Source organism: Enhydra lutris, unplaced genomic scaffold (assembly GCF_002288905.1).
Source record: "Enhydra lutris kenyoni isolate GAN:26980312 unplaced genomic scaffold, ASM228890v2 scaffoldscaffold10, whole genome shotgun sequence".
Lineage (NCBI taxonomy): Eukaryota > Metazoa > Chordata > Mammalia > Carnivora > Mustelidae > Enhydra > Enhydra lutris.
The window spans coordinates 10,994,755-11,020,806 of NW_019154094.1; the positions used below are offsets into that span (position 1 = coordinate 10,994,755).

The 26,052-nt window shown below is 57.9% G+C and overlaps 1 protein-coding gene across 4 annotated transcripts; it reads right to left on the minus strand.

Moving 5' to 3' along the window:
- Nucleotides 1–1,568: 1,568 nt before the first annotated feature.
- On the minus strand, nt 1,569–26,052 carry LOC111143747 (transketolase). Of its 4 annotated transcripts, none has more exons than XM_022497583.1 (14): nt 25,861–26,052; nt 16,448–16,565; nt 15,489–15,602; nt 14,670–14,767; nt 11,303–11,494; nt 8,998–9,116; nt 7,337–7,530; nt 6,462–6,626; nt 5,179–5,335; nt 4,907–5,037; nt 4,146–4,229; nt 3,947–4,040; nt 2,518–2,640; nt 1,569–1,853 (listed from the first exon to the last, which is right to left on the minus strand). In XM_022497583.1, the coding sequence occupies exons 1-14, from the start codon at nt 25,965–25,967 to the stop codon at nt 1,678–1,680; spliced, it is 1,872 nt and encodes a 623-aa protein (XP_022353291.1). In that variant the 5' UTR covers nt 25,968–26,052; the 3' UTR covers nt 1,569–1,677. The 4 variants fall into 4 exon arrangements, with proteins under 4 accessions (XP_022353291.1, XP_022353292.1, XP_022353295.1 ...); XM_022497584.1 differs by having other exon boundaries at nt 3,947–4,022; nt 4,125–4,229; XM_022497587.1 differs by lacking the exon at nt 15,489–15,602 and adding an exon at nt 24,389–24,391 and having other exon boundaries at nt 16,448–16,544; nt 25,861–26,030.

Here is a 26,052-nt window from a genome sequence, read left to right on the forward strand (position 1 = left end):
CAGAGGCTTTAACCCACTGAGCCACCCAGGCACCCCTTTGGGCAGGCTTTGTGACCCTTGGTCAGGCTCAGCGGGTTGTAGGCTCCTACCAGTGGCTTGGGGAGTGTGGAAAGGACCTCCCACGCTCTCTCTAGCTGTGTCACGTGTGTGACGGTGTGGTGTGAAGAAATGGGGTCCCCCGCCTTCCTGTGGCAGGTGTAGGGCCAGCTGACCTCAGCAGGTACCAGACATTGCAGCACTGGTAATGGCCACCAGGTGGCAGATCCACCCCAGCTCTCCCTTGCAGCTCCGCTGCCTGCAGACCTTTGTGCATTTTTCCTTGTTCTGTGGTTTCAGTGTTGTTCTTGGAGTATAGGAGAAGGGCTATTAGAATTGTGCCAGGACCCAGAGCTCTGGCTGAGAACTGCCCCCCCACCTCCTTTCCCATGCAAGAAGAGAGGCCCTGACCGCTCCCCCCACCCCCTTCTGCAGCGCCTGGCACCCACAGTCCACCCAGTGCTTGCCTCGACCTCCCTGCCTCGTGTTGGTCCCCTCCAGCTAGTGCTAGCAGGCTGGGGAGCCCTGGCCCCAAGGTGGATAGCAGGCCAATCCAGGCCTCCTCGCCATCGCTGCTCTTGGCTTCTTCTGGAACTGGTGGTGGTAAAGGTAGGCACATGGCCCCCGAGACAGCCACACCAGGCTGAGGGGCGGTGGGAGCGGCTGTTTGCCCCTGTGGATTTAATTGTTTCATACTGTTGGACCAGACTGCTGGGCGGGGAAGCAGACATGTCTACAAGTGGGTCCCCTCCTCCCCAAGGGCTCAGAGGATTATCCTGGGGCCCCCACCAGTGGCCGGGAGCATCCAGTCGCTTTCCCCAGCATTAGTGCGTCCCTGCTGGGTTCTAGCTATCTGGCTGCCAGCATGGCCTGCAGCAGTGGAGCACGGCCAGCAAAGGGAGCTATCATCCTGCAGTCACAGAAGGGAGAGACCACCCCCCCCCCCAGCAGCGGGTCAGGGCCATCTGTGCCGCTCCAGGTGTGCTGATGTGCTCCTGGGCCAGCCGTCAGAGGGAATACCAGGCACCAGAGGCAAGGCCTGGGAACCTGCATTTTAACGACTCAGGGGGAGGGAGTTCTGCAGGGGTCGAGGGATTGAGACTTCTGGTTTGTGGGGCCAGGTGGGAGCCAAGCCTCCCGCTTTCCCTCACCCCCAGCTGCTCTGACGCCAACCTGAGGGCCCCCTTCCCCAGGATGGGCACTGCTGTTTCTCTCTGCTTCTCTGAGGTTACTGGTGTGGTGGGCATGTGGGGAGGAGCTGGGCCTGTACGATAATGCCCTTCCCTGCCCAGGGTGGCGGGGGCGGGGGGGACCCTCTGCTCACTGGGCTGTGCGGCCTTGAGGGGCCAGAGGACAGAGCGGGCTTCAGCCTCTGCGCCGGGAGGCAGGCTGCGGTCACGTGGCGGCGCTTCTCTGGTGGCTGTAGGCCAATGGGGGGCCCGGGGGAGGGGACTGCACGAGACTCTGGCGTCTCACCACTGCCCCTACCAGTAGCAGCTCGGTTCTCGTCAAATAAACGTGACCAGGCCAGGTCATTTGTCTCAAAACATATATTTTATCACTTCTCTCCATATATTTCCAAGCACCTTTGCCACAATTTCAGGAATGTGTAGAGCCTCTAATCTCGACCCCCTCCTCTCCCTAGGCCTTGGCGACAAGGTCCCTCACAGCCTGTGTGATGGCGTCCCTGTCGATGCCAAACATCTTCAGCAGCTCCACAGGCTTCCCACTTCTTGGCACCTTGCCCACGGCCAGGCGGGTGATGGTGATGCCAGGCTCGCCCACCACGGCAGAGCACACGGCCTCACCTAGGCCGCCTGCGAGAGGAAAGGAGAGCAGTCAGGGGATGCGGCCTCAGGCTGAGCAGCGGGTGTGTCCTCCCGGCCCCGCCAAGCCAAGTTTCTTCTCTTGCTCTAAGGATGACAAGATAGCACAGACACCGCCCTCCCCCATGCCCAGAGCCAGAGCAGACATCATCAATCAATCATGATCCTTCTGTGTTTTCCTAAGCCCAATGTGGCCTCTGAATCATTTTTAACACCATGCCCTGGGCAGCTGTCCTAGATGAGTGAGCATTTGCACCTGACCTCAGAGTCTAAGCCCACCTCTTCTCTCCTGGAGCCTGCCCTGGAGGAGGGCTGGTGTGTGCTTGTGGGGGGCTGCTTTACAAAAGACCCATAAAAGACAGAAATTCTGCACAACTGGGTCAGGGACACAAGCCACCTTTTCTCCTCTTAGCCTCAAGGTCAAGATCCTCCTGGGCTCCCTGAGCAGCAGCGGCTCAAAGAAGCCACATCAGCAGCCAAGTTTGCTGGGTCCTTGGCCAAGCCTGGGGCCCACAGGAGGCCGAGTCCCAGCTGCTCCAAGGGATGGCTCTGGGCTTCCTGGGCCCAGGCTGCCATCCTGGGGCAGGATGAAGGAGAGGCGTCCAGCCCTTTCCTAATCCACCTGCCCCTGGTTCTCTGGCCCAGGGCCTGTTACCTTCATAGTAATGGTCCTCCACAGTGAGGATCCTGCCCTTGGTAGCACGTGCACTTTCGAGAATGAGATTCCTGTCCAGGGGCTTGATGGTGAAGGGGTCTAAGACGCGAATGTTGATCTTCTCTGTGAAGGGAGAGAACACAGGGGCATGGCTGAGGGCAAGGTGCTGGGTGCTGTGGGTGTGTCCTTGCATGGGTGAGGTCAGTGGGGGTGTCCTAAGAGTTGTCCCACAGTTAAAAGCCTGGGTCTATCCCTATCATGGGGAGACTGGCTGTCCCTCTGCCCCCATCATCTGAGTAGTGCCTGCCAACACCCAGTGGCTTGCCCTCTCCCTCTGCTTATCTATGATGCCCACGTCCTCCGACATCCTGCACCCTGAATTCAGAGCATTTGGTCTCAGGGAAGAGAAACGCCCGTCTGTCTCCTCTCACATCCTGAGCCAGAGAATGTCAGCCTTTGGACCATCAAAGAACACTGTGTGGCCGGCAGGGGCCCACACAGTTTTGCCTCATCTTCCCAGACGCCTTTGAAGATACAGGGAAAGCCGGAGGACAGTTCCCGGTGTCTGCTGTGAGACAGGGCCAGGGCTCACCAGGGGAGGGGAGGGGACCTGCAGGCACAGGGGCCAGGCCAGGCGAGGACCCCGCAGAACGGCCTCAGAAGGACGAGCCAAACTCTGCCATGCCTCTTGAAGCCCTCCCCCGGGATCGCCATCTCTGACAGGGCTGGGCCTCCCCTGGCTTCCCTCCAGCTCACTGGAGCTCTGGACATGCTGTTCCCTCTGCCCGGGCCTCTGCTTATCACTTCCTTCTCATATCTGAGGTCATTTTTCTGAGGACACCCCTGTCTGTCTTCTCCATCCTGTTCCGCACGGCCACACCATGGCATCTGCTATGATTCCATGGGGCTCCTACCTTTCCTACTGTGTCAGGAGCTAACACCTGCGAGCCTGCCCTGGTGATAATAATAGTGATGATAACTCTAGGTCACACGGATTAAATCCTCAGGACAGCCCTACTGGAAAGGTGATGGTATCTCCACTTTACAGATGGGGATACTAAGGCATGGAGATGCGGAGTAACTCAGGTAGTACCCCACTAAGTGGCGATTTGAGCCTAGTTATCGGACCACTGAGCTAGGGCACCTCAGCTCCAGGGCCACGGGGCAGGGCCTCCGGTCACTGTGGTCCTGGAACTCAGCATCATGCTGGCTACACAGTCCAAAGTGCTCAAAGGGGGGCTTCTATGGGGTGCCTGAGGGGCTCAGTTAAGTGTCCAACTCTTGATCTCAGAGTCATGAGTTTAAGCCCTATGCTGATAAATGGTGGCTTTTGTCACTACTACCATTTAATCAGGTGAAATCCCTTCTCACCCCCAAGACTGTGGACGCCATTGGTGCCTGATCTAAGACCGGATGGGGCCCTCCTCACCTTTCTTCAGCAGGTCCGCAGCAGCCAAGGTCTCGTGCAGGGTCACTCCGGCCCCAATCACAGTCACCTGGTCATCCTTGCTCTTCAGGACCACCTGGGGAGGACACCGGGGCCAGTGAGGCTCAGGGACCAGTGGCCGGGGGCGGACCCTGGCTCTGGGCATGCTGTGGGGTCTCACCGGGCCATGAGTGGCACTGACCTTGGCTTGTTGGATTTGGAAGTCCTCGTTGTTGTTATAGATAATGGCGTTTTCGGGGCGGCTGGTCCGGATGAAGCAGATGCCCTAGAACAAAACACAATGACAAAGAATGACGGGACGTGGTATGCACGGGCAGCCTTGGGGGTGAAGATTCTTTCTAGAAAGGCCACCGCTTCTCACCTGCCCACTTCTACCCCGCTGTCCCCATGCTGGCTCCCACCCCCCTCCAGCAGGGAAAGGGAGAGTCTCGTCCTCTGGAGCGTGCACCTCTCCAGACACTCCCCGCGTAGAGCAGCCCCATGGCTATGCAGCCCCAAGCCCCACACAGAAAACGGCTTCCCTTTCCAGTCGGCTAGTCTCTAAGTGCGGCTGCTCCCTGCAGGTGCGTCTGGCAGAGGAAGGGGACTCACAGGGGACACTGGTCTATGGCACTGTGGCCCTCGGTCAGGACCACTCAGCTCATTCTTTCTGTCCTGGAGAGCCCAACTCGGGGCGGAGCCAGGCATCAACAGCCAGAGAGACCTGGGATGCTGGGATTCTCACGGACACAGAGCACAGTGATTGGTCAGCAGCGTCGGCCACGGGGCAGAAAGGGTGGTGTGTATCCTGTGTTTCCTGGTCTAACCTCTATAAGCCCCAGGCGGCAGCAGCAAGATGAGGAGACAGTCCCCTGGCTGGGGGGCGGGGGGGTTGCTGAACGGCTAGTGCTGTGCCGGCCTGCTGACCCCCGCCCCCACGTCGCGAACAGCCACGTGCCCCACCTTGGTGTTGGCTGCTAGTTCCACCGCCTTCTCTGTAGACACCCCATCACTGGGGTAGAAGACCGTTGCGGTGGGGATGGACCGAAACATGGCCAGATCTTCCAGAGCCATCTGAGAGGGTCCGTCTTCCCCTGGGGTGTGGGAGAGGACATGAATGAATCCCCCACCCACGGAATGGAATCCTACCCCCCACCCCCCGCCGCCGCCACACCTCCTGGTCCTGACGTCCAGGGAAGTGGCAGCGGCAAGCCTCCTGGCCCCGCTCAACTCACCGATGGACACGCCGCAGTGGGAGCCACAGAAGTTGATGTTGCTCTCTGAGATGGCCGCCATGCGGATCTGATCAAAGGCCCGCGTGAAGAAGGCCCCAAAGGTGCTGCAGAAGGGCACCGTCCTGTTGCGGGTGGCACAGCCCACGGCAACGCTGACCTGAGGGGCAGATGGCAGTGGCGTCAGCCCCGACGAGAAAAGAAAGGGTGGCCGAGGAGCCCAGAGTCTCACGCCCTTCTCCAGGGCTGGGGGCACCGGTCACCCTGGTGACCAAATTCTCCTCTTCCCAGGCAGGAGATTCCAGGGGACCCAGGGCTTCCTCAGTCTGTCTGTCCATAAACTCCTCGGACTTGAAATGACCATTTCAGAAATTCTCTTTAAAGTTCTGTTCCTGGGACTGTTTTTTTTTTGTTTTTTTTTTCTTTTTTTCTTCCTAGCAAATGAGGAAGGCCTTTCCACAGAGAAGGCTAGGAAGCTCGGACATGGACGTTCCCTCCTTCCCAGGCTTCTGCGAACCCCGTCCCCAGCATCCTCGCCAACCCCCAGCCCTCTGCGGAGACCAGTCCTCCCTACGCACTTCTAGGCCTGAGGCAGCTCCAGACCCAAATCCCGGCGTGGAAGCATGGAGGGCAGGCAGTGGCTCCAAGTCGGCTGCCACCTCCACAGCTCTGGAACCTTCCACGGACGTTGACCTCCCCAGCCCACACACCGTGCCAGTTTAGCCCAGACCCTCCAGCTGCCAAGACTAGAAGCCCCAGAGAGACAAGTTCAAGTGGAGAAAGAACTCTGCATGTGGTAGAGCCTGGTGGCCTTCTGAGCAAGGAAGCTCTAGGTGCTACAGGCCTGCAGGCCAGGCTGGTGTCCTCGGGGAGAGGACCACGGCTGCTGGACCCAGCACATTCCAGCCTTGTGACTATGGCTGCCCTACCACCTGGAAAGCCCTTTACCACGAGACAGCCCAGTGAACACCACACGTGGCCTACAGACAGCATTTCCGGTGTGCACCTGCAGCCCACCTAGCTCTGCTGTCCGTCCACTCAGCCGGTACGTGTGCACCAGAGCGGCACATGCACATTCCTCTCCCTCGCCGCTGCAGTTGCTTGAGGTCAGGGCCGGGTCCCAGCTGTTCCTGGGGTGTCCCTGGGCTGGCCTCCAGCAGGCACCTGGCATTGCCAACACAGCTGCCCAGGGGAGCAGGAGGACTTCAGCCTTGCTCCACACCCAGCAGACCTCAGCCCCAGGCTGTCGCTGGCCTGGGGCCCACCTGCCCACCCCCAGCACCCACCATGTTCTGCTCCGCAATGTAGCACTCAATGAAGCGGTCTGGGTGCTCCTTTCTGAAGATATCCGAGAAGGTGGAATTCTTGGTGTCCCCATCCAGGGCGATGATGCGGTTGTGGGCACGGCCCAGCTTGGCCAGGGCCTGTCCGTAGGCCTTGCGGGTGGCTATCTATGGGAAGAAGAGCATGGGGGCCCTGAGCACTGGGGGAGGCATGTGGCCGGAAGCCTGGTTCAGCCTCTGGAGGTCACAGCATTTGGGGAGGAAGCGAATAAAAACAAGGGTAGAAAAGGGAAGTCTAACACCACACAGTCCAGTGGAAATTAATCTTCTGCAAGGCTGCCAGTGGGAACTCGTACACTGACTGACTGTCTCATCAGGGCTGGGGATGTTCTACCACCCCTGTGACAGAGGTCTGTGAACTGACCCCACCCTGCACAGGAACAGACAGAGGACCAGGGCAAGCCTGCTGTGGGATCACATGGGGGAGTGCCCTGGAGCAGGACAGGCCTGCCTCGGCTCTGCTAGGCTGGACACGGTGGCGTCTTGAGCTCGGACCTAGGGACTCAGGCTGAAGACCCAGAGATAAGGGGACTCAGGTGCCAGCGGCTTTGATCGCAGTGCCGCTGGGAGCTTGCTGCGTGACTGTGGGCCACCCTCTTGCCCTCTCTGAGCCTCTGTAGGAAAACAGTCACACAGTTGGCTGTTTCCACAGAGGAGATGGCAGGATCGACATCTAGGATTCCTCCTCGCCCTGAACTAATCTCTCCTCTCTCCCTTTCCGAGCCCCCCAGGGAAGACACATCTTGGTCCCAGCCTCGGGGAACCCGAGAATCACGGCCACCCCAGCTAGACCAGAAAAGCAGGGCCCAACTCCGTACCTTGTCCCCAACTTTGTAGCTGGGCGGGCTGGGCATGCGGATGTTGGTGATGCTCACTGACGGGGCGTCCTCTTGAGGGGGGGTCACGAGGATCTTCTTTTTGCTCTGGATCTGGTTGTAAATTTCCTGGACAATCTGGTCAGCCATGTTTTTGGGGAGGGGCTTCCCATGCCATGCCTCCTTGTCCTCTATCTCTGTGGGTACGACACAGCAGGGCAGCGGGCCCGGTAAGACCAGAGCTCCCAAGGACCAGGAAGCTGCATGGGGTTGACCCTCCAACAGCAGAGGGCAGGCCAGGGGCTGCAGACAGGGCTGCAACGCTGTGAAGCACAGCCCCGTGTTGGGGGACTGGGGTTGGGTGAACAGGAGTCCACATGCCCAGCCCCCACGGACCAGCAGCCAGGTCTCCTGGAGCTGGCTCACACCCAAGTGCGGGGGGTTGGGGGGCACGCGTGGGCCTCTACACCACCTTCCCCATTGCAGGGAGGCCCCTGCTGCAGAAATACCGTTCGGTCTGTTGAATGGGTCGGTCAGGAGCGAGCCTGGCCAGGAGAACGGAAGCCTAGACCCAGAGCAGGGTGAGCACTAGCCGGGTGTCCCCCAGCGCACGGGGGTGCAGCAGAAGAGCACCCAGGAGCGTCCTGCACCATGCTGCCTTGCTGTGTGGGGACCAGCGAGGCTGAAGAGCCCCCTCCTCTGAGGTCACCTCAGCCCAGGCAGAGCCAAGGACTGACTCTCCCACACAGCACCCAGCCCCCCTGCTAGGTCCCCAGGACCCCCCAGAAGCTTTGAGATACCAAGGCATCCGTGCCAGGCGGCTGTGCCGGGGTATGACGATACCCCCGAGTCCTCTCCTTGAGGTCCACCCCCTCCCCGAAGGCCCCAGAGCCGTGTATCTTCTCCACAGGACAGTGCTTGTCCTCATTTGCCGCATGGCAGGTGGGCCAGTGGGGCATGTGGTGCAGAAGCTGGCCCGGGGTCTGCAGTTAGGCCCCATGGACCTGGGCAAGTGCCCGACCCCTTCAGCCCCACTTTCCCATGTCTAACAGGGGCGAGGGCTGCCTCAGCCCGAGGGGTTCGGAATCCAAGGGGCCTGCGTGCTGGGGAGCTGCTTACACTTGCACTGCTCTCTGGGCCAGCCAGGAGCCACCTTCTAGACCCTTCTAGGCTCTGCCCATGCAGGACCCTGGAAGTACTTCACCCCTGTATGCAGGGGACCCCGCTTACCTCCTGGGGGAGGACCCAGATTTCCCGGGTTCTCCCAACTTGGCGTCAGCCCTTCTGCTCAGGGCAGATAGCTAGAGCGGCCAAGGAGGCGGTGTAGGTGACACCCAGGGAGGGTGTGGGAGGCTGTGTCACACCACTGTCCCTTCTCCTTACCAGCAGGTCCTCCCAAAGGCCTTCCTCTCCTCCCGCACAACCTGGGCTCCAGTTCAAGCTCAACCACGTGGACTGCTGACTTATCTCATGGAGCACCGCGTCCCCTACCTGCCCCTACCCGCCCCTACCCAGCCCCGTGCACCTGGTGTAAGGCGTCAAAGGACTAGCACTTCCCCAGACACGGGACCTCAGAGACATGCCCCCCACTGGTGGAAACCCCACACCTCGGTTGGCCACAGGGTGCAGTGGTAGGGGTGGGGTGGAAGAGTGTATGGACGTACCTGGGATACCCCGGCCTTTGAAGGTCTTGGCAATGATGGCCGTGGGCTGGTGCTTGGCCTGGCCAAAGGCCTTGCACAGCTCTTCCACGCTGTGTCCATCCACGATGACGGTGTGCCAGCTGTGGATAGACAGCCAAGAGTGAGCAGCGGGCGCCAGGCCACTGGGAAGGGCAGCCCTCGCTCTGACACGTGGCTGCGGTCTGAGAAACACTAAAGGGAGGCCTGGGTGGCTCAGTCGGTTAAGTGTCTGCCTTCAGCTCAAGTCATGATCCTGGAGTCCTGGGATTGAGTCCCACATCAGGCTCTCTGCTCAGCAGGGAGTCTGCTTCTCCCTCTGCCTCTCCCCACAATGTTCTCTATCTCAAGTAAATGATTTAAAAAGAAAAAAAAAAAAAAAAACACCAAAAAACCCTAAGAAGACTTTTCCACTTTTGATCTTATTTTCTCTTTTCTTTGCCCTTTTTACATTATTTTACATCCTGTTTGCCTGGAACAGATTTTCTTTCTCTTTCCTAAGTAATTCAAAGCTTGGTTCATTTATTTTCTCTTTCACTCCTGACCTACTTGTTTCCTGAAATCTACTAGTTTCCTGAAAGCTGTGTTGGGAACACCGCCCTGGCTCTGGAATCTGTCTGCTGTTAGATTCTTCAAGAACATTTTGGCTCAACTTTTCTTTAGGGAACACATTTGGTTACTCCACAGATGCTGGATGTGAAGTGCTGGAAACATTTATCAAATGGGCCAGGGCACCTGGGTGGCTCAGTTTGTGAACCCTCTGCCTTCGGCTCAGGTTATGCTCCCGGGTCCTGGGATGGAGCCCCGCATCCGGCTCCCTGCTCAGTGGGGAGCCTGCTTCCCTCTCTGCCCCTCCCATGCTCATGTTCTCTCTCTCTCAAACAAATAAAATCTTCAAAAATAAAAAATAGCCAGGCTGCCAAACATGTGAGGGAAGGAGCCGGGGCCAGGCAAACTTTCCCTTTACCGCCGTCCCTTCTGGGACTCGGTCACGTTAAGAGTAATAAGGCAGGGGCACCTGGGTGGCTCAGTGGGTTAAGCCGCTGCCTTCGGCTCGGGTCATGATCTCAGGGTCCAGGGATCGAGCCCTGCATCGGGCTCTTTGCTCCACAGGGAGCCTGTTTCCTCCTCTCTCTCTCTCTCTCTCTGCCTGCCTCTCTGTCCACTTGTGATCTCTCTCTGTCAAATAAATAAAATCTTTAAAAATAAAAAAAGAGTAATAAGGCAGCAGCTGGCGTGTCCTGAGTGCCGGCTCTGTGTAGGGCCCAGGTGGGCACCACGCACATGACCCCGCTGAAGCCGCAGCTCTGGGGCTGGGCACTGTGGTTGCCCCCATTTCACAGACATGTAAACAGAGACGAACACTGAGGACGCAATAACCTGCCCCAGGTCACAAGGCAAGGTGGTGATGCAGCCAGGACTTCAGGACATGGGTTCCAGACCCGGGGTTATGCTCCAAGTCCCTAGCCCGTGTGGCCTGAGGAGGCTCTTGTGATACCTGGCAGCCCGTTTCCTCCTCCTCCGGCGGAGGGAGCATTTCCTCTCTTCACTTTCTTTATCAGGTCAGTCATCAGAGATCACAAACCCTGGGTGTTGCTTAACCAGGGAGAGCAACCTGGCCTTGACCTTCTCTGTGCAGACTCCTCTACAAAGGGCAGCCCCCGAGGCCTGGGCCCAGGGTTTTCCAGACGCCTCTCCAGAGGCTAAGCGTGGGGGCACGGGTCCCCTGGAGCCCCGACTGCAGCTCGGCTTTTACCCGGGGCAGGAAAGGGTCACTGAGGTGAGGGCTGCTCCAGCTAACACCCACCCAGACGACCTCCCTGCTCTGCAACACGGGACTCCCAATTCTCAACCACTCACACCCCTCGGCCCGCTTTACTCAGAGAGGGGGCCTGTTCTGCCCCCTGGGGCTGGCTTAGGACGCGGCCCCCGGACGGATGCTCCAAGCCCTCGAGAGCCACATCCCTCAGTCCCACGCTGGGCCCCTCGTCCCGCCCCAGCCAAGGACTGGGCGAGGACGTGTGCAGTCGTGGGACGTGAGTGCTCTGAGCACTATCTGCCAGCATCACCAGTAAAGGAACTCCCTCACACTGGGCCTCAGGCTACAGCTCTAGGCCGGTGGCCTGGGTTGCCACTCTTAAGTCTGAAACTGTGAGCTAGACGTTGAAGAACAGATACCTCCTTTCAAGGGGGCCTGGCCTCTGGCTGACTCAGTCCTTGGACCTGAAAAGCTCCCAGCTCAGACGGCTCTGGGGTGGTGAGGCCACGCAGGCCATAGCCCCGTACTCACCCGAAGGCCTCACAACGCTTCTGGTAGACGTCCACCTGGTGCTGCAGGGGGGTGGGGTCGCTCTGGCCCAGGCGGTTGATGTCAAGAATGGCAATCAGGTTGTCCAGCTTATAGATGCTGGCGAAGGCCATGGCCTCCCACACGGAGCCCTCGGACAGCTCCCCGTCGCCCATCATGCAGTAGACGCGGTAGCTGTGCAAAGGTGGTGGGTCAGAGGTTAGCCCCTCTCACCTGGGGCACCGTGCTCCCAGCCCGTCCCTCCTGGAGAGCCTGTCCCCCAGGGAAGGGAGCAACAGCCACGTGGGACATGTAACAGTGCTGTCAGTCACGTCCCAGCTGCCCACCCTGCGTCCACAGGCAGGGTTCTGCTACCTAAGATCCAGAGAACAGGGGTGATTAGGGCACGAGTAAAATGAACAAGACTTCGCAGCGGGGTGGGGGGCGTTGTTACTATTCTCACTGGGGGAACAGGGCTTGAGCCACCTTCGTGGGGTGGGTCTGCTTCTCTCCACCTGTGCAGGAACTAGGAGTATTGGGGAGCCCTGGGGACTCGATCCCAGGAGTGGGCTGGGGAGGCCAAGACGCACCGCCAGGAGCATCCCAGGGTAAGCTGTCAGGTAGAAGGGTCACGAACACTAACAGGGGAGAAGGGTCCTTCCCGAGGACTGCGATCATTATGGGGACGGTGCCTCATAGGACGGGCCCTCCCCAAGATTCCAAGGCTGGTTCTCACCCTAAGATTCATGCCCAGCCCTGTCTCTACCCCGAGGGCCTTGTCCTGGGTCAACAAGGCAACCCCAACGGCTTCAAAGGCAGTGTGACCTGGTAAAAAAGCACTGAACTTGGGGCACGTTACCCAGTGAACAGAGCCGGCTCTGGACCCCATCACCCCCAGGCCAGCGCATGGCACCCGGGGGGCTCTCCATGTTGAGCAGCCCTGTCCTTGAGGTTAAGGACAGTTGTCACTCTCAAACCGCACAGATAAGACAACAGGCTCAAAGGTCAAGGGGCTTGTCTAAGGGTCACGCAGCTGGGGAGGAGGCCAGCGGAGATTCAAACACTGGTCTGAGCGCCCAGCCCTCAAGGTCCACTCCGGGCCATCCAGGAAGGCACACAGATGGAGCAGCACTGGGCCTGGAGGTCTTCCCCACTCCCCGCCCAGCGTCCAGCTGTGTGGCCCCGGGGGCAATGAGGCTCCTGAGGCCGGGCTCAGCGGGGACACAGGCACTCTGCTACTGCAGCAGGCAGCAGTCCTGGAGCTGGCTGTAGCTGAATGACCCCAGCTTCAGGGCCCCCGGGGCTTCCAAGCCCATGGCAGGAAGAGCTGGGGAAGAGGCGGGAGGGCAGGGCCACACTGTCAGCATGACTCAGCACTCGTGTGGGCCCGAGGTCAGGGAGGACTCCTGCATCCTCCCTCTGGTGCCTGCTGCTTTCCCTTCTGTGGCCTCCAGCATGCCAGCCTCCCCCCACCCCGCTCTCCCTGTTCCTCCCTGAAGCGGTGTCCTGTCCCCCAGCTGTTCTCCCCTCCCCTCTGCAGGCTGCACTGGGGGCCCAGAGATGCTGCAGGTGGTGCGCCTGGCACAGCAGCTCCCAAAGTGAGCAGCCCAACAGTGCCCAGGCCAGAGAGACTAGGGAATCTGATTTACCTGGGAAGAGATTCCACGGAAGCACGCTGGCTGCCTTCCCAGCCCTGCACCTGCTGCTGTGGAAGGCCCGTGGGGGCCAAGGGCAGAGCACCGCCACAGGCTTTGGTCAGGAGGGCGTGCTAGGGTCCCGAGGAGACCCGAGGAGGCCTGCTGGATTTGGAGCGGGGGCCCCAAAGGCCCACGGTCACAAACTGCCCTGAAGATAAGGGACCCTAACACGTGCCCCAGACGTGTTTGAAAAGCACCTCGAATATCCCACCCCATCAGGACTGCCCAAGGGGTTACTGCATAGCCATAAAACAGAAAGAACCTTATGCAATCCTCAAAACCAGCTCTCGACAGTTAAGGAAGAAAATGTGCACCATGTTCAGATTTTTCTATTTTTCTGAAAAGCAGAATGTACAACTGTACACGCACGAAGGTTACTGATCTGTACGTTTCCTCTCACAAGAACACGGAGGAAACAGGATCCGTTAAGTGAGATTCACATGGGAGGTAGTTGAGAATAGGAAAATGTTCATTACCTTATAATGCATTTCTATATTTTTCACATGAGTTGGCACTCGAGAATTCAAACAAACATATTTCAGAGAGAAAGTAAAGAAAGCCAACTTGACCCACGCTTGCTGGTGGATGGATGGGAGCAACATGACAGGAGGCCAGATCTAGTCTAGCAGGCCCCCGGCTCTGGGAGCAGGCTAATTCCCCCGACAGCCTGTCCCCTCCTCCCTGCCAGGTACAGTCCAAGAGCCTGAGCCTTCGCCAACCCTGGCTGCTGGGAACGCAGCTAAACTTCTCCCTCCACTGGCTTGCTCCATTATGTCAGGGTCAGGAAATGACCCTTCACAGGGAATTACTTCAAGCATCTGTAGGGAATAATTAACTCACATCTCTGGTTCTATGCCAAATAAAATACTCTTAAACACACATCCCATTCTGCGCGTCCTTCTTCACTTCATGGTGAATCGCTCCTGGTAGAGCGGAGTTTGGCCCCAAAAGGGTCTGGGAGGCTTCACAGCCTCAGCTCCACTCCTGGAGAGTGGTCTTGGGATCTCCCTCCCCTGCAGACAGTAGGTGCTCACTGCAGTCCCTCTCTTCCGTGGGCCCATGGTCACCACCACGCCCTCACGACCGCCCTGGCTACGGCCCTTCTCTTGCCAGTGGGGTGGACTGTAGGGCACTGGGGAAGCCCCTCTTCCAGGAATCCTCCTACTCAGGCCCCTCGGAGCAGCCCGGGGACCTTTCCTACACTGCAGATGCACACCCAGGGTTCAAATCTGACGCGTGCTTTCCTTGAATCCATAGCCAACTCTCCTCCCCTCTTACCCATACAGACACCTGTCTGCAGGCCAAACCCGGCCTCACCACAAAGCCCTGAGACTGAGACCTGAGGCGAGGGGGTTCTCCTCCAAGCCGCCCTGAGCTGGAATGGCAAATCTCCCTGACCAGGCTTCTTGCCTACCCTCTGCAGGCCCTTCTCCCCAACGTCTGTCTCGTCTCTGGCCGGCAGGTGGGGCTCAGGGATGCCCAGGACCCTGTAGAACACATAAACTCCTTCCCCAAGATAAAGGTGAGTGGCTCGAACCTGGGCCTATGGCGCTTTGTCAGACCATGGGGCCGTGGGGCCCGAGAGGAGGTACCTGGGGGCAACAGTTAAGGCTTGGCCGCCGAGGACCCCTCCCAAAACTACTGAGGGTAGGGTTGGGGAGTGGAAGTCTTACCTGGCTTTGTCGAAGTATTTGCCCGTGTAGGCCATCCCACAAGCGGTCCCGAGGCCCTGGCCCAGGGAGCCAGTGGCCACGTCGGTGAAAGCTTGTTTCTGTTAGAGAAGAGAGGACCACAGTTACAGCGGAGAGCGGACACTGCCCTCCCCCCGCAACCAGCCTCCCAGGTCCCTGGCCTCAGGGCCCCGCCGAGGCGGGTTCAGGCTGGGTGTGCAGAAAGGCCCAGCCCCAGGCAGCCTGCACCCAGAGTGTGAGCTCTCACTCTCCAGCAACGGCGATGGGGGGTGCGGTTCACATACCAGCCGTGCCCGCCAGGCAGCTGGGAGACCTCAGCCTCCCCCATCACCCACCTCACACCCATTCATGACAAGACTCAGGAAACACCTAGCCCTTGTGGGTGCCCAGATGGGAGGTGAGTTTTCACGGTAGCCTACAAACTCCAAACACTTACAGGGGCCAGCACCTGGGGGAGTAAAGCTGGGGCCCTTCCCTGGGGTGTCCCTAGCACCCCGCTGTGACCCTCAGATTGACCACGCCATGACCCTCTTTTCTCTTTTCCCAAGTTGTGTTGACGAGGCCAGTGTGGCCCTGGGGGTGCAGGGAGGTTGGGCCTTCAAAAGGCCTTGCCCTTAAGCCCCAGCCTGGGGTGAAGAGTGTGCCCTGGAGACACCCACTTCCTTCCTTCTTCACCTCAACGCCCTCTTCCCCCATTTTCAACACCCTCTGTTTCTCAGTGGCACCCCACCTCCCCTCCCCACACGCCTTGAGAAACAGGAAGTGCTCGCCGAGGCCGGTTGCTCTGGTGGGGGTGCTCACCGGGACGGGGTGCCCATCCAAGTCAGAGGTGATCTTCCTCAGGTTCAGCAGCTCCTCCTCAGACAGGAAGCCGGCCTCAGCCCAGACGGCATACAGGATGGGAGCCGCGTGGCCCTGTCAGGGGTGGGTGGAGATGAGAGGCCCAGGGGCATCATCCAGGTCGCCAGTATTTGGGGGCTGCTTCAACCGCACACTGCGAGCAGAGCCTGGCCGAGCCTGTCAGCCCTTTCAGGGAGGCGGCAAGTGAAGGCCGTCGGTGCCTCCACAGCCTGAGGCTCCCCCAGCCAAGGCCGAATGGGCCCCAGGACAGGTGCAGGGGGAGCACAGCTGTGCCGCCTGCCCGTGCCAAAAACCCCAGCAGGCAGCCGGCCGCCCTAATCCCTGCTTTCTGGCATGGGAGCTGACCTGGACAGACTTCTAAGCTCTCATGCCTGCCCTGGGAGCCCAGAGGCCACAGGACCAGGCCTGGGTACAGGTGGATTTCAGGGCTCCGTGGCATGGTCTGCGGCTGTGACTGTCATGCATGAGTGGTGGTGGGCTCGGGCGCCTCAGCCCAGAGCCTGCCATGGGGCCCTGCCACTCCCAAGCCAGCAGGCGTGGCCCTGGGGGCACCAGCCCTGCACAGAGAGCCGTGCAGCACCCAGCCTCAACGCTGTACCCCACGCCTGGACTGGAGTCCCTCCTGTTCACACAAAATGGGCAGAACAGCCAGCAGATCATTTTCACAGTCCCTGATGAATTCAGCTGTTTGTTTCTTAACTTGGCCTCAGTGTTGCTGTGGGTCGGCACGGGGTGAGGCACCAAGGGGTGGGCTGGGCTGGTGGACAGGGGGCACGGGTGGAAAGGGTGGGCCGGGCCGGTGGACACCAGGGGATGGGTCCCCTCAGAGACCCCTCGCTGCCAGCACAGGGCCCGTGTGCCACCTGGCCCAGGGGAAGGGTGGTGGGCTGGGCTCCTACCTTGGAGAGCACGAAGCGGTCGTTGTGAGGGTTCCGGGGGTCCTGGGGCTTATAGCGCATGGTGTGGAAAAAGAGGACGGCCATGATCTCCGCGGCACTGCAGCATGACGTGGGGTGGCTGTGGGCCAGGGGAGAGACAAGACGCATGCCTCATGGCCCCGAGCCTCGGAGCGACAGGGCTCTCCCCAGGCCCAAGTATGGGGACCTGGGGGTGCATATGCCAAGGAGCCAGAGGCCTGGCTAATCAGAAAGCCACATGCTCCTGTTCCTGGAAGGGCTGGAAGCAGTCCTAAAGACGCCACTATGGGTGGCATGGGGTCACACCCTCCTGGGGCCCGGAACGGACCCAGTGCGAGGCAGTGCTGAGGCTGGAGAGTAGAGCCTGGATCTTACCTCACCGCTTCTAGTGGCAGCTGTCAGGCCACAGCGGCCGAGGAGCGGTGGCCACTCTGTCTGACAGCGAGCTACATGCCAGGGGCCCTGCTCAGGACGCTGCCCACTCGTGAGGGGTACCCTGCCTTCCCAAGCCCCAAGAGGTCCTGGCTGTCTTAGGCCGTGGGCAGGGGGTAGGGGAGGGAGACTCACAGAAGAACCACAAAGCTCCCAGCAGCCTCAGTACAGAGGGCTGGCAGCTGGGAAACTGGGGCCTCAGACTCTCCTAGGCATCACGGGACTACTTGGCCCTTTTTCAACTAGCATCAGAAAGGCTGGCATCGCCATTAGTAGCCAAGCTTTTGTGCGGAATTTAAAAGGCAACACATATTATCTTGTCTTCCACAAGGGCTCTGATCATGAAAAAATTACAACCCTTTCTGCCCACAACCAGGACGGAGGGGCTGCTCATGAAAGCAAGAAGCTGTCCTTCCAGTCCTGGAGTGGTGGGGTCAGGGGACGACCCCCTTTTTTTTAGCCTTTTGTTCTAAATGCAGTTCCTTTCAAATACCAATTTGCATGAACAACAGAAAGTGCAAGGGTCAGACCTTAGCTGAGGCTCGTGGAGGTCTCTCAGGACCCTCCTGAGCCCGCCAGTCCGGGGACCAGGCCATGCTGGAATTCTCGGCTGGCCCTGACGGCCCCCAGGTCCACAGTTCTGTGAACACATCAGCTGCAGGGCACAGGCCTCCCAGCCACCCGCTCCACGGGTCTCAGTGCAGCCCTCGGAGCTGCTCGGAGGTCCGACACGGAAACATGCCCAATGCCAAACCCAAGGGCACATGCAGCACCTGGGGTTCACGCGCGCCTCCCTCCTCCCCTGCTGGTCAGCTCCCCATACTAGGTTAGGGGGTGAGTCACTCCCAGCGCAGACACATTAGTAGAGAAACCCAGAACGGTCCATGCTGGTTTAGTACAGCGGTCCCGGCACACCATCAGCTTATACTTAGCCGTCTTTATGAACTCCGGGTCATGGGGGAAAGACACTAGGCCTGAAAGAGGGAGGTGAGGAGACATAAATAGGAAAACTTGCTTCACAGGGCAGGGAACCCTCCCCCTCATACCCCGCGCTGAACTTAGCTGGAGGACAGCCTAGTCAACACCAGCCAGGCTGACCTCCTGCCTCCCCGGCCTCCTGGGGCAGCCTGGTCTCTGAGGATCCTGTTTCAGAAGTGATGACCCCATAAGGAGACGCTGGGGAAGGGCACAGGTGGACGGCAGGTCAACTCGCTCAGGGGAGAAGGCAGGCAGGCAGGTGCAGGAGCTACCCCTGACCCGCCCACCCGGTGAGCCCAGGGCGACATTCCCCCACCCCCCTGGGGACGTCAGGGATCCATTGTGTGGCACAAGCCCTTTCTGCACATGGTGGAAGCATGCCCAGGCCGGGGCAGAGATGGGGAGGGAGGGAGAAGATCAGCCAGGAAAGAGACACCAGAAGTTGAAGAGTACCCCTTCCCTGCCAGGTCCGTGAGCGGCAAGCCCACAAGGTTATCCCCTCCAAAGCCTGCATCCTGGCCTCCCTGCTGGCCTGTCTGAGCACCCACAGAGCGCAGACACACAGGGCAAGGGCTTCATCTCCCTGAGGCTCAGCTCTTTCATCTGTAAACAGGGATGCTAGGTAGGATGCAGGGCAGCCCAGTAAGATAATGCGTTTGAAGCCTGGTCACTACGGGCCACCACCATCCATCCACTGGAAGGCCAGATGCCAAACTGCCCGGTACTTCCAACTCCTCCTGTGCCGGCCGGGACTGAGACGCCCTGCGGACCACAGGGCGGGCGGGAGGGGAAGGAATGAGCCTAAGACTGAGATGGTTACCTGTAAGCTCAACCTGCTAGAGGGACTTCAGGGCTGAGAGTGTCTGGAGCCTGTGGCTTCAGGGCTTGAGCTTCCCCTGCAACTCCAGCTTGTCTGGGGTGGGGAAGGGACATCTGTGGGTAGAGGCTCCCCCCAACTCCACCCTGCCGGGGTGTGTGGGGTTGTGACACACCCGTGGAGGTAAACTAGCTAGACAGGTGCGGGGGGGGAGAGCTTGGGGGGAGGTTTGCATCCTACTCTTTGTGATGCATATGGGGAGGGGGGCTACAAGTTTGTCCCAGACCTGCACTGGCCTGAACAATGCACCTCCAGTCCCAATTCGTTCAGTCTACGAAAAGGGCATTGATTGCTTCGAGCAAGGCCTAAGTGTCTCAAAGGTCCTACCTATTCTTCCAGGCGTTCCCCACTCTTCCCTTTAGCACACACCCCACCTGTTTGCCAGCTTCCCTGCAGGAGAAGCAGAGGGAAGGTCCCTCACCACTCTGGCAAGGCTGCTCTCCATTACCGAGCCATATGACTGCTGGCCTCCATAAAGTGACCCCTCTCCCGTCATACTCCAGCTGGGCCCGCACTACAAGGAGTCACGAGGCTTCCTGACAAATGAAAAAACCCGGGAGGCCAAGCACCTACCACAGCCTCACTGAGGCAAACCTCAGTGTGTAAAAGTACGAAGAGAAATAATCTGTTGTGAAGAAGGAATACATACCCAATGAAGAAAGTAAAAACCACAAGAGCTGAAAACCCATAGCTAAGAAACTAAGAGTTTATAAAAATGCTGTGAGCTCAGGCAGTAGAAAGATAATAAATAGAACAAATAATACATTATATGTTAATTTAAAAAATAAACTCATGGAATAGGAAACAAATATACAAAAAATATATATATGTACATCAAAGCCAAGAGTTAGCTCTTAAAAAAAGAATACAAATTTAGTCAACTTCTGATAAGGCAGGATCCAGAAAAAGAAGGGCAGTTACTAGAAAAGGAATGAGAGACCTAATAGATAATGATACTCCAAACAACGAGATGCAAAGAAATTTCAAAACAGCAAACGGTCTAGGAAAAAACGTAACTCACCAAAACTGACTCAAGAAGAAATAGAAAACCTGAGTCATCTTTCAACAGTTACAAAGAAACCAATCAGCCAGGGCAGGTGCACATTCCCTACGGCCCAGCCACGGCACCGTAGGTGTACTCCAGGAAGGACAGGGGCTGTCCTTGCATGGCCTGCAGCGGCCACACCTGGAGGCACCCACGTGTGTGTCAGCACAATAGGTTACTCACACCACACTCGGATAACAGAATGCTCGGCAGGACAGTGACAACAAGTGAACCACACAGATACAGCGCCGACCTACTCTCACAAATCTACCATGTGAGCAAAGCGTACTGCAGAAGGATCTGCAGACCGGAGAAGACCATTCAATTTATGGAGATTTGCAAATGTTATAAAATGATAAGGAAAAACAACAGAATGAAAATGCACAATTCGGGGTGACTCTCCTTCTGGGGGAGGAGGAGGGACACCCAGGAGTTTTAAAGCACTGCAATGTCCTGGTTCTCAAGCTGGGTGGTAGGCACATCCAGGTGTATTATTTATAACGTACGTGCATTATTTGTACTCTTTTCTAGCTGTGTATTTATTTAAACAAAACTACTCAGAAGGGAATCCCAGGATGCAGGATGGAAGTGACCCTTGGAAGCAGTCCTTGTTCTTCCTGCTCCGGGAACTGCCCTTGCTGGCTCCTGCCTGGAAAGACTGCCTTCCAGACCCTCACAGCGTTTCTTCTGGGGTTTACCCCTATGCCACCTCCTCTGAGAAGCCCTCCCTGACTACACTATCTACAAATACCCCTTCTTCCCCTTGCTTACACTTGTCACCACCTGACATGACATGCCTATTTACTGCCTACTTATCCTACTGCAACACAAGCTCCACGAAGGGAGGGACTTTGAGCCTTTTCATTGTTGTGAACACACAACATCGGGCCTGAACACAGCACCTGGCACAGAGTGCACAAATGCTAAATGATGTACCTTGGTTCTGAGATTCTAGGTGTAAACTCTCTGAACCTCAGTGAACTTGGAGATAGTAACAGAACCTCACCGAATGAGGTGGTGTGTGTGTAAAGACCTTGGCACAGTGCACAGAAAAAATGGCAGTGGTTCAGTATTTGTGTCTAACGTATCAGAGATGAAGTCTAACCTCTTCCTCATTTTGAAGATGGAACCACTAAGAACCACAGAAGGGAAGTGACTTGCCCAAGGTCACAAATTCTACCATCAGAAGAGCAAGGACACGAGCAAAATGCTAAGAGAAACTGATGAGCACACAAAATGAGGTACATCCCCACAATGGAATATTCGGGAACAAAAATAATTAAGTACTGCTACAGGTTACCATATGCAGGACCTTCCAAATGTGCTAAGTGAAAAAAAAGTCAGACCCCAAAAATCCCATTCTGTATGAGGATGAAGTGAAATGTCTGGAAGCATTAGATGTGCAGAAAGTAGATTAGCAGTTGCCTGGGAGCTGGGGATGAGTGCAAATGAGCATGAGGGACCTTTCAGGAGTGATGAAGAGTCCTAAAAAATTGGATGTGGCAAATTCACTAAAAGTTATTGTAAATCACTGTTATTTTACTAAATTTACGGGGCACGTGGGGGGCTCAGTCAGTTAAACATCTGCCTTCAACTCAAGTCATGATCTCAAGGTCCTGGGATGGAGTCGGGCTCCCTGCTGAGCAGGGAGCCTGCTTCTCCCTCTCCCTCTGCCCCTCCCACCACTCGTGTTCTCTCACGTGCTCTCTTTCTCGAATAAATAAATAAAATCTATTTAAAAATGTACTAAGCTTACTAAAAACCACTAAACTGTACACATAAATGTTACGATTTGCATATTATACCTCAATGGAGCTGTTGCAGATTTGTTTTTCAAAGGAGGATAAACGATGGGGAGCCCAGTAGAGGAAGTTCTCAAATGTCCGCAGTCCCCGGTCTTGTTGTGCAGCCTGCAGAGATTCACTCAGGCTCCAAGTGCAACTTCTGAGCACAAAGCCCGAACAGCGCACGCCCTAGTCAGCCAGACCCACCTGCTGCTGGAGTCCAACATCTTGGCCCCACAGCCCTCTCCCCCCACCAACTCTGGGCAGACTCTGCCTCATTGTTTAGGACAAGAGCACAGGGACTGCCTAAGGACCCACCTCTGGGCAGGTCCCAGCCCTCAGCATCCAGGGCCCTCAGCAGTGGTCTGTGGCAACAAGAAAGTTCCGGATTTGGTGGGACCAGGCTCTAGTGACCACAGGCCTGCCTAAAGAAGCAAAGTCCAAGGACCAGTGCAATGACAGGGGCCACGAAGCAGTCAGAGCTGATGCAAAACCCCGAAAACATCTCAGCCAGACCCTAGGCAGGTTCCCGGTTCCGGGTTTCAGGAAACACGGTCCAGCACCCGCCCTGCTGAGTTCAGAGGTCTCTTAGGCAAAGAACTGAGTCACTCTAGGACAGCCTCGTGTTTTCACACCGAGTTGGGAAATGCTGCTGGGGCAATCTCAGTGGGCTGTCCTCTTGCCTCAGTCAGCACCAGGCTGGGGTGGAAAGCAGCCCCAAAGGAGGAGGAGGCCCTGACAGGGCTTCTATGGGGCCAGAGACTCAAAGGAGCCCTTCCGAGCCCTCGGCCGAAGCACCCCTGGAAAGCCAGAGCTGGGGAGCAGGAATGGGCTTTCAGCCACCTCAAAGTCACATGGCCCTCCAAGATGTGAAGCCCACAACGGCAGGTGGCAGGGCCCCAGGGCTTGCTCATTCCATTCCCCCAGTCCCATTCCTGAGGGATCCACTTGGAAAATCACCTATCTGTGAACTTCTCCTTTAAAGATGGGGAACCTGCCCTGAGACGGGAAGGGCCTTTGGGACAAGGGTACAGCCGCTCAGAACAAAGCTGGGGTTAGGTTCCTGTCTCCCCATGCCCACCAGCCAGGTCTGGCCAGACACGACACCCCCAGGCAGCCCTCGCAACACTGTGGGTCAGAGCACTAGGGACTCCTTAAAGGCATGGCCGCTGCCCCTGTTCAGGCCTAACTCTGAAGGGGTCCACAGACAACACACAGCGCTGTTTGGATAACGCCACAGCCGAGCCCTGGTCGATGAGAACTACAAAATCTTCATCCCCAGCCTCAGCAGCCAGGCCCCTTCGGAGGAGGCCACCAGATTTCACTTTTGTAAAACCTGGATGCGCTGGGCCCTGCCACAGTTCCTTCAGCACGTGGAAGGACAGGACCCTGGAGCCCCTCCGGCCATTGTCAGTGCTGCCTCCACAAAGGGCTCTCTGTGAGGGCTTTGTCCCTCTGCTCCTCCGACACAGAGGCCAGTGTCCTCGCTGCCCAGGGCCTGCGGAGCTCCACAGATGGGTTTGGTGATGGCACGGGAATGGGAAAGCTACCAAGAAATCAGGACCTCCCCAATCCTGAACCCACAATGTGTGAGCACAGCCCCTGCGGGGGACCATAGAAAGACCCCAGGGCGTCAGCTCCCCAGAAAAGGGGCATCCTGTCAAGAGGGTCACTTTGGCTGGGGCTACTGCCCAGACCGGGCCTGAGCCTCAGGACTGGGCCTCACTCCCTGTGGGGAGGGGCTAGGGCCTCAAGGCAAAAATCCAGGAACTGGAATGCTGCCCTGCACCCAGGTCCTCCCTGGCCATCTCTGCACACACACAGCTCAGCATACACCCCTGAACCCCGCTCTTGTGACAGCAGTTGCACAGCACCACTACTTCGTATTGTAAAAAAAGTTTTCTCTAAGTCTCTCCCGCATCTTCACACACTAACAAATACACAGGAATCAGTCTTAGACACGCTCGTTCTTTTGGCAAGTGGACAGCTTCCGAGCTCAGAAGTTCCTCCAAAAGGCATTATTACAATGTAAACCTGGATGTAACTCTCAGCCACCACAAACTGTTATCTTTTGCCTGTAGGTTTTTAACTACCTAACAAAGTCCCAGGAGACCCACCTGACACCCCTTTCTTTGGGAGCCTCTATGTGATGTGATGTCATTTCTCTCCAAGTGTCCCCAGACTGACTGCCATCTGCCATTTCTGCACCGGGCTGTCCCCTTTCCAACTTCCCCTTGGGAGCTCCTGATGCTTGTAATGTTATCTCATTTCTCCCAGTGTTTTCAAGCTGACCCAACCGAGACCCTCCATCACTGCACTTGTCTTGCCCTTTCCAACTTCCATTGTCCAGCCTGGCGCTGAATGGCCAGGCCCAAAAGTCTTCCAATCAAGACAAGCCCCTCGCTGGGTAACACGGAACAGCCAGCCACCAATGACCAGCTTGGGCAACTTGCCTAACACCCCAGTGTCAGGAAACGTAAAAGCATCTCCTTCCAACAGTTATTCTCAAAATGCACGAAACAGCATTAGCAATAAAGGATGCTCTATGTCACACCAGGGATGCCTGGTTGGGTGCTCAGTGACCCCGAATTGTCTGCAGGTCATGTGTAGGCCTGCAGGATGCTCAGACATGTAACAGACTTAACCGGGTAATTGCCGTCTCTCCAGATGGATCCCCAAGAACCTGGCTAGACAAGCTCCCAGCACAGAGTAGGGCTCAATAAAACCCTTCAGGGTGAATGACCCCCTGAAACGGTCAAGAGAAGGGGACCTAGTAGTACCCAGCAAGCAATACCAGCTGTGTGGACCTACTGTGTGCCAGGCTGGGGAGGGGGCACTGCAAGGAAGCCCAATCCCTGCTTCGGCAAGGAACACCACACAGAATGGGTAAGTCCCACACAAACCCAGTGGAGACAATGGATTCAAGGCACACATGGGGATGGGCTGAGAGAGAAGGTGCCTGCCAGGAGAGGTCTAATCCCTTCTGAGAACTGGAGCTCTTAAAGGTGATGAGTCCCCATCCTGAAAGTCAAACAGATTTACTCATTAATAACAAACATACCCTATAAGACACTGGCCAGAAGCCAGAATTCTGTCATGGCTTTCAGCACATGGAGGGGCTGGAAAGATTCCTGGAAATCACCCCCTAGCGAACCCTCAAAATCACTTCATCAGCCTGGCACAGTGCAGTCTCCCAGTTGTCATGCCAGGGCCCAAGGGTGATGCCAGAATCCTTGAAACCCTCCAGGGCATGGGAGCTACTACTGTTCCCATTTTATAGAGTGGGAAGCAGCCTCTGAAGTAACTCACAGGCCGACCCTCCCAACTGTCCCCAATGCCTCCAGCTGCACGCTGGCCTGTTATTATCATGGTCCCTGCTACCTTCGGAGGAAGCTCCTTGGAATCAGCAGCAGCCTTTCTAAAGCTTCTGAGCCAGAAAGGCCGGCGGGAAAGGCTATTGGGGGATGGGCCTCCCGCCTCTGCCACGGGGAAAGTGCCTCTGGCAGCTGGCCTGGCCCTGGGACTTGGTCCTCGCTTCTCTTAGCCTTTCAAGTCTCCCCTCCCACTCCTCCCGCCTCCAGCCGCAGGTCCCATCTTCTACCTCCCCTGCAGGCCGCGTGCCGGGATTCTGCACCCACATGGCCGCCTTATTCCCCACTCTCCAAGCCCAGCATCTCAGCAGAACCCTGCTCCAGACTCGGACCCCAAACCACGGGTGGCAGGAACGTGAGCTGCGAAGGGGAGTCGTCGTGTAAGGTGGGGAGAGGGCCGGGCTCCAGTCTCCCCGCAAAATGAGGTATTAAAACAGGCGCTCTCGTGTCAGGCAGCCCGCATTTCAACAGCAGCTCTCGCCGTGTGTCACACTGGGCACCTGACTCCATCTCGGGGCCTCGGTTTCCCCACCCGCAAGGCGGAACGTTGGTAGCGGCGCCCACAGAGGGCCGCGCGCGTGGAGCGCAGGGCCGGGCGACAGCGCGGTCACAGTGGGCCTCCCGGCACGGGACTCCCCAGTCCGGTCCCCGCGCTGCGGACTCTCAGGGGAGCGGGCGCCCGGCGAGGGGCAGGCCTGGCCCACAGGACGGAAGCCCGGCCGAGAGCGCGCGCGGCAGCGGAAGGCGCCTCCAGCCCGGGCCGTGCAAGGCGCGCGTCCCCGCCACCTGACCGCGCCCCGGCCGCCTCCCTCCAGGAGGCTCCGTGCAGCGCGACACGGAGTCGGCGCGCCCGCGGTGACCGCGGCCTCCGGAACGGCGCCCTCCCGGTCCCCGTGCCCGGCACTCACCCCGAGCCGGCCGCCGTGGTGGCCTGGATGGAGCTGATGCGCAGGCGGTTGGCCGTGTCCTTCAGGGCCTGCAGCTTCTGCTGGTCAGGCTTGTGGTAGCCCTCCATGGCGCGGCCGGGCGGGCAGGAGGATGGGGAGGACGAGGGGGAGGACGCGGAGACGCACAGGCGGCGCGGCGTCTCCGGCGGCGAC

Excerpts from the sequence above, each read along its gene's own strand:
- LOC111143747 (XM_022497584.1), bottom strand. The coding sequence starts at position 25,967 with ATGGAGGGCTACCACAAGCCTGACCAGCAGAAGCTGCAGGCCCTGAAG. Across the intron at positions 14,768-15,488 it reads TGGATGGGCACCCCGTCCCG|AAACAAGCTTTCACCGACGT; the intron begins GTGAGCACCCCC and ends CTTCTCTAACAG. Across the intron at positions 7,531-8,997 it reads CAAAGGCCGGGGTATCCCAG|AGATAGAGGACAAGGAGGCA; the intron begins GTACGTCCATAC and ends TCGTACCCACAG.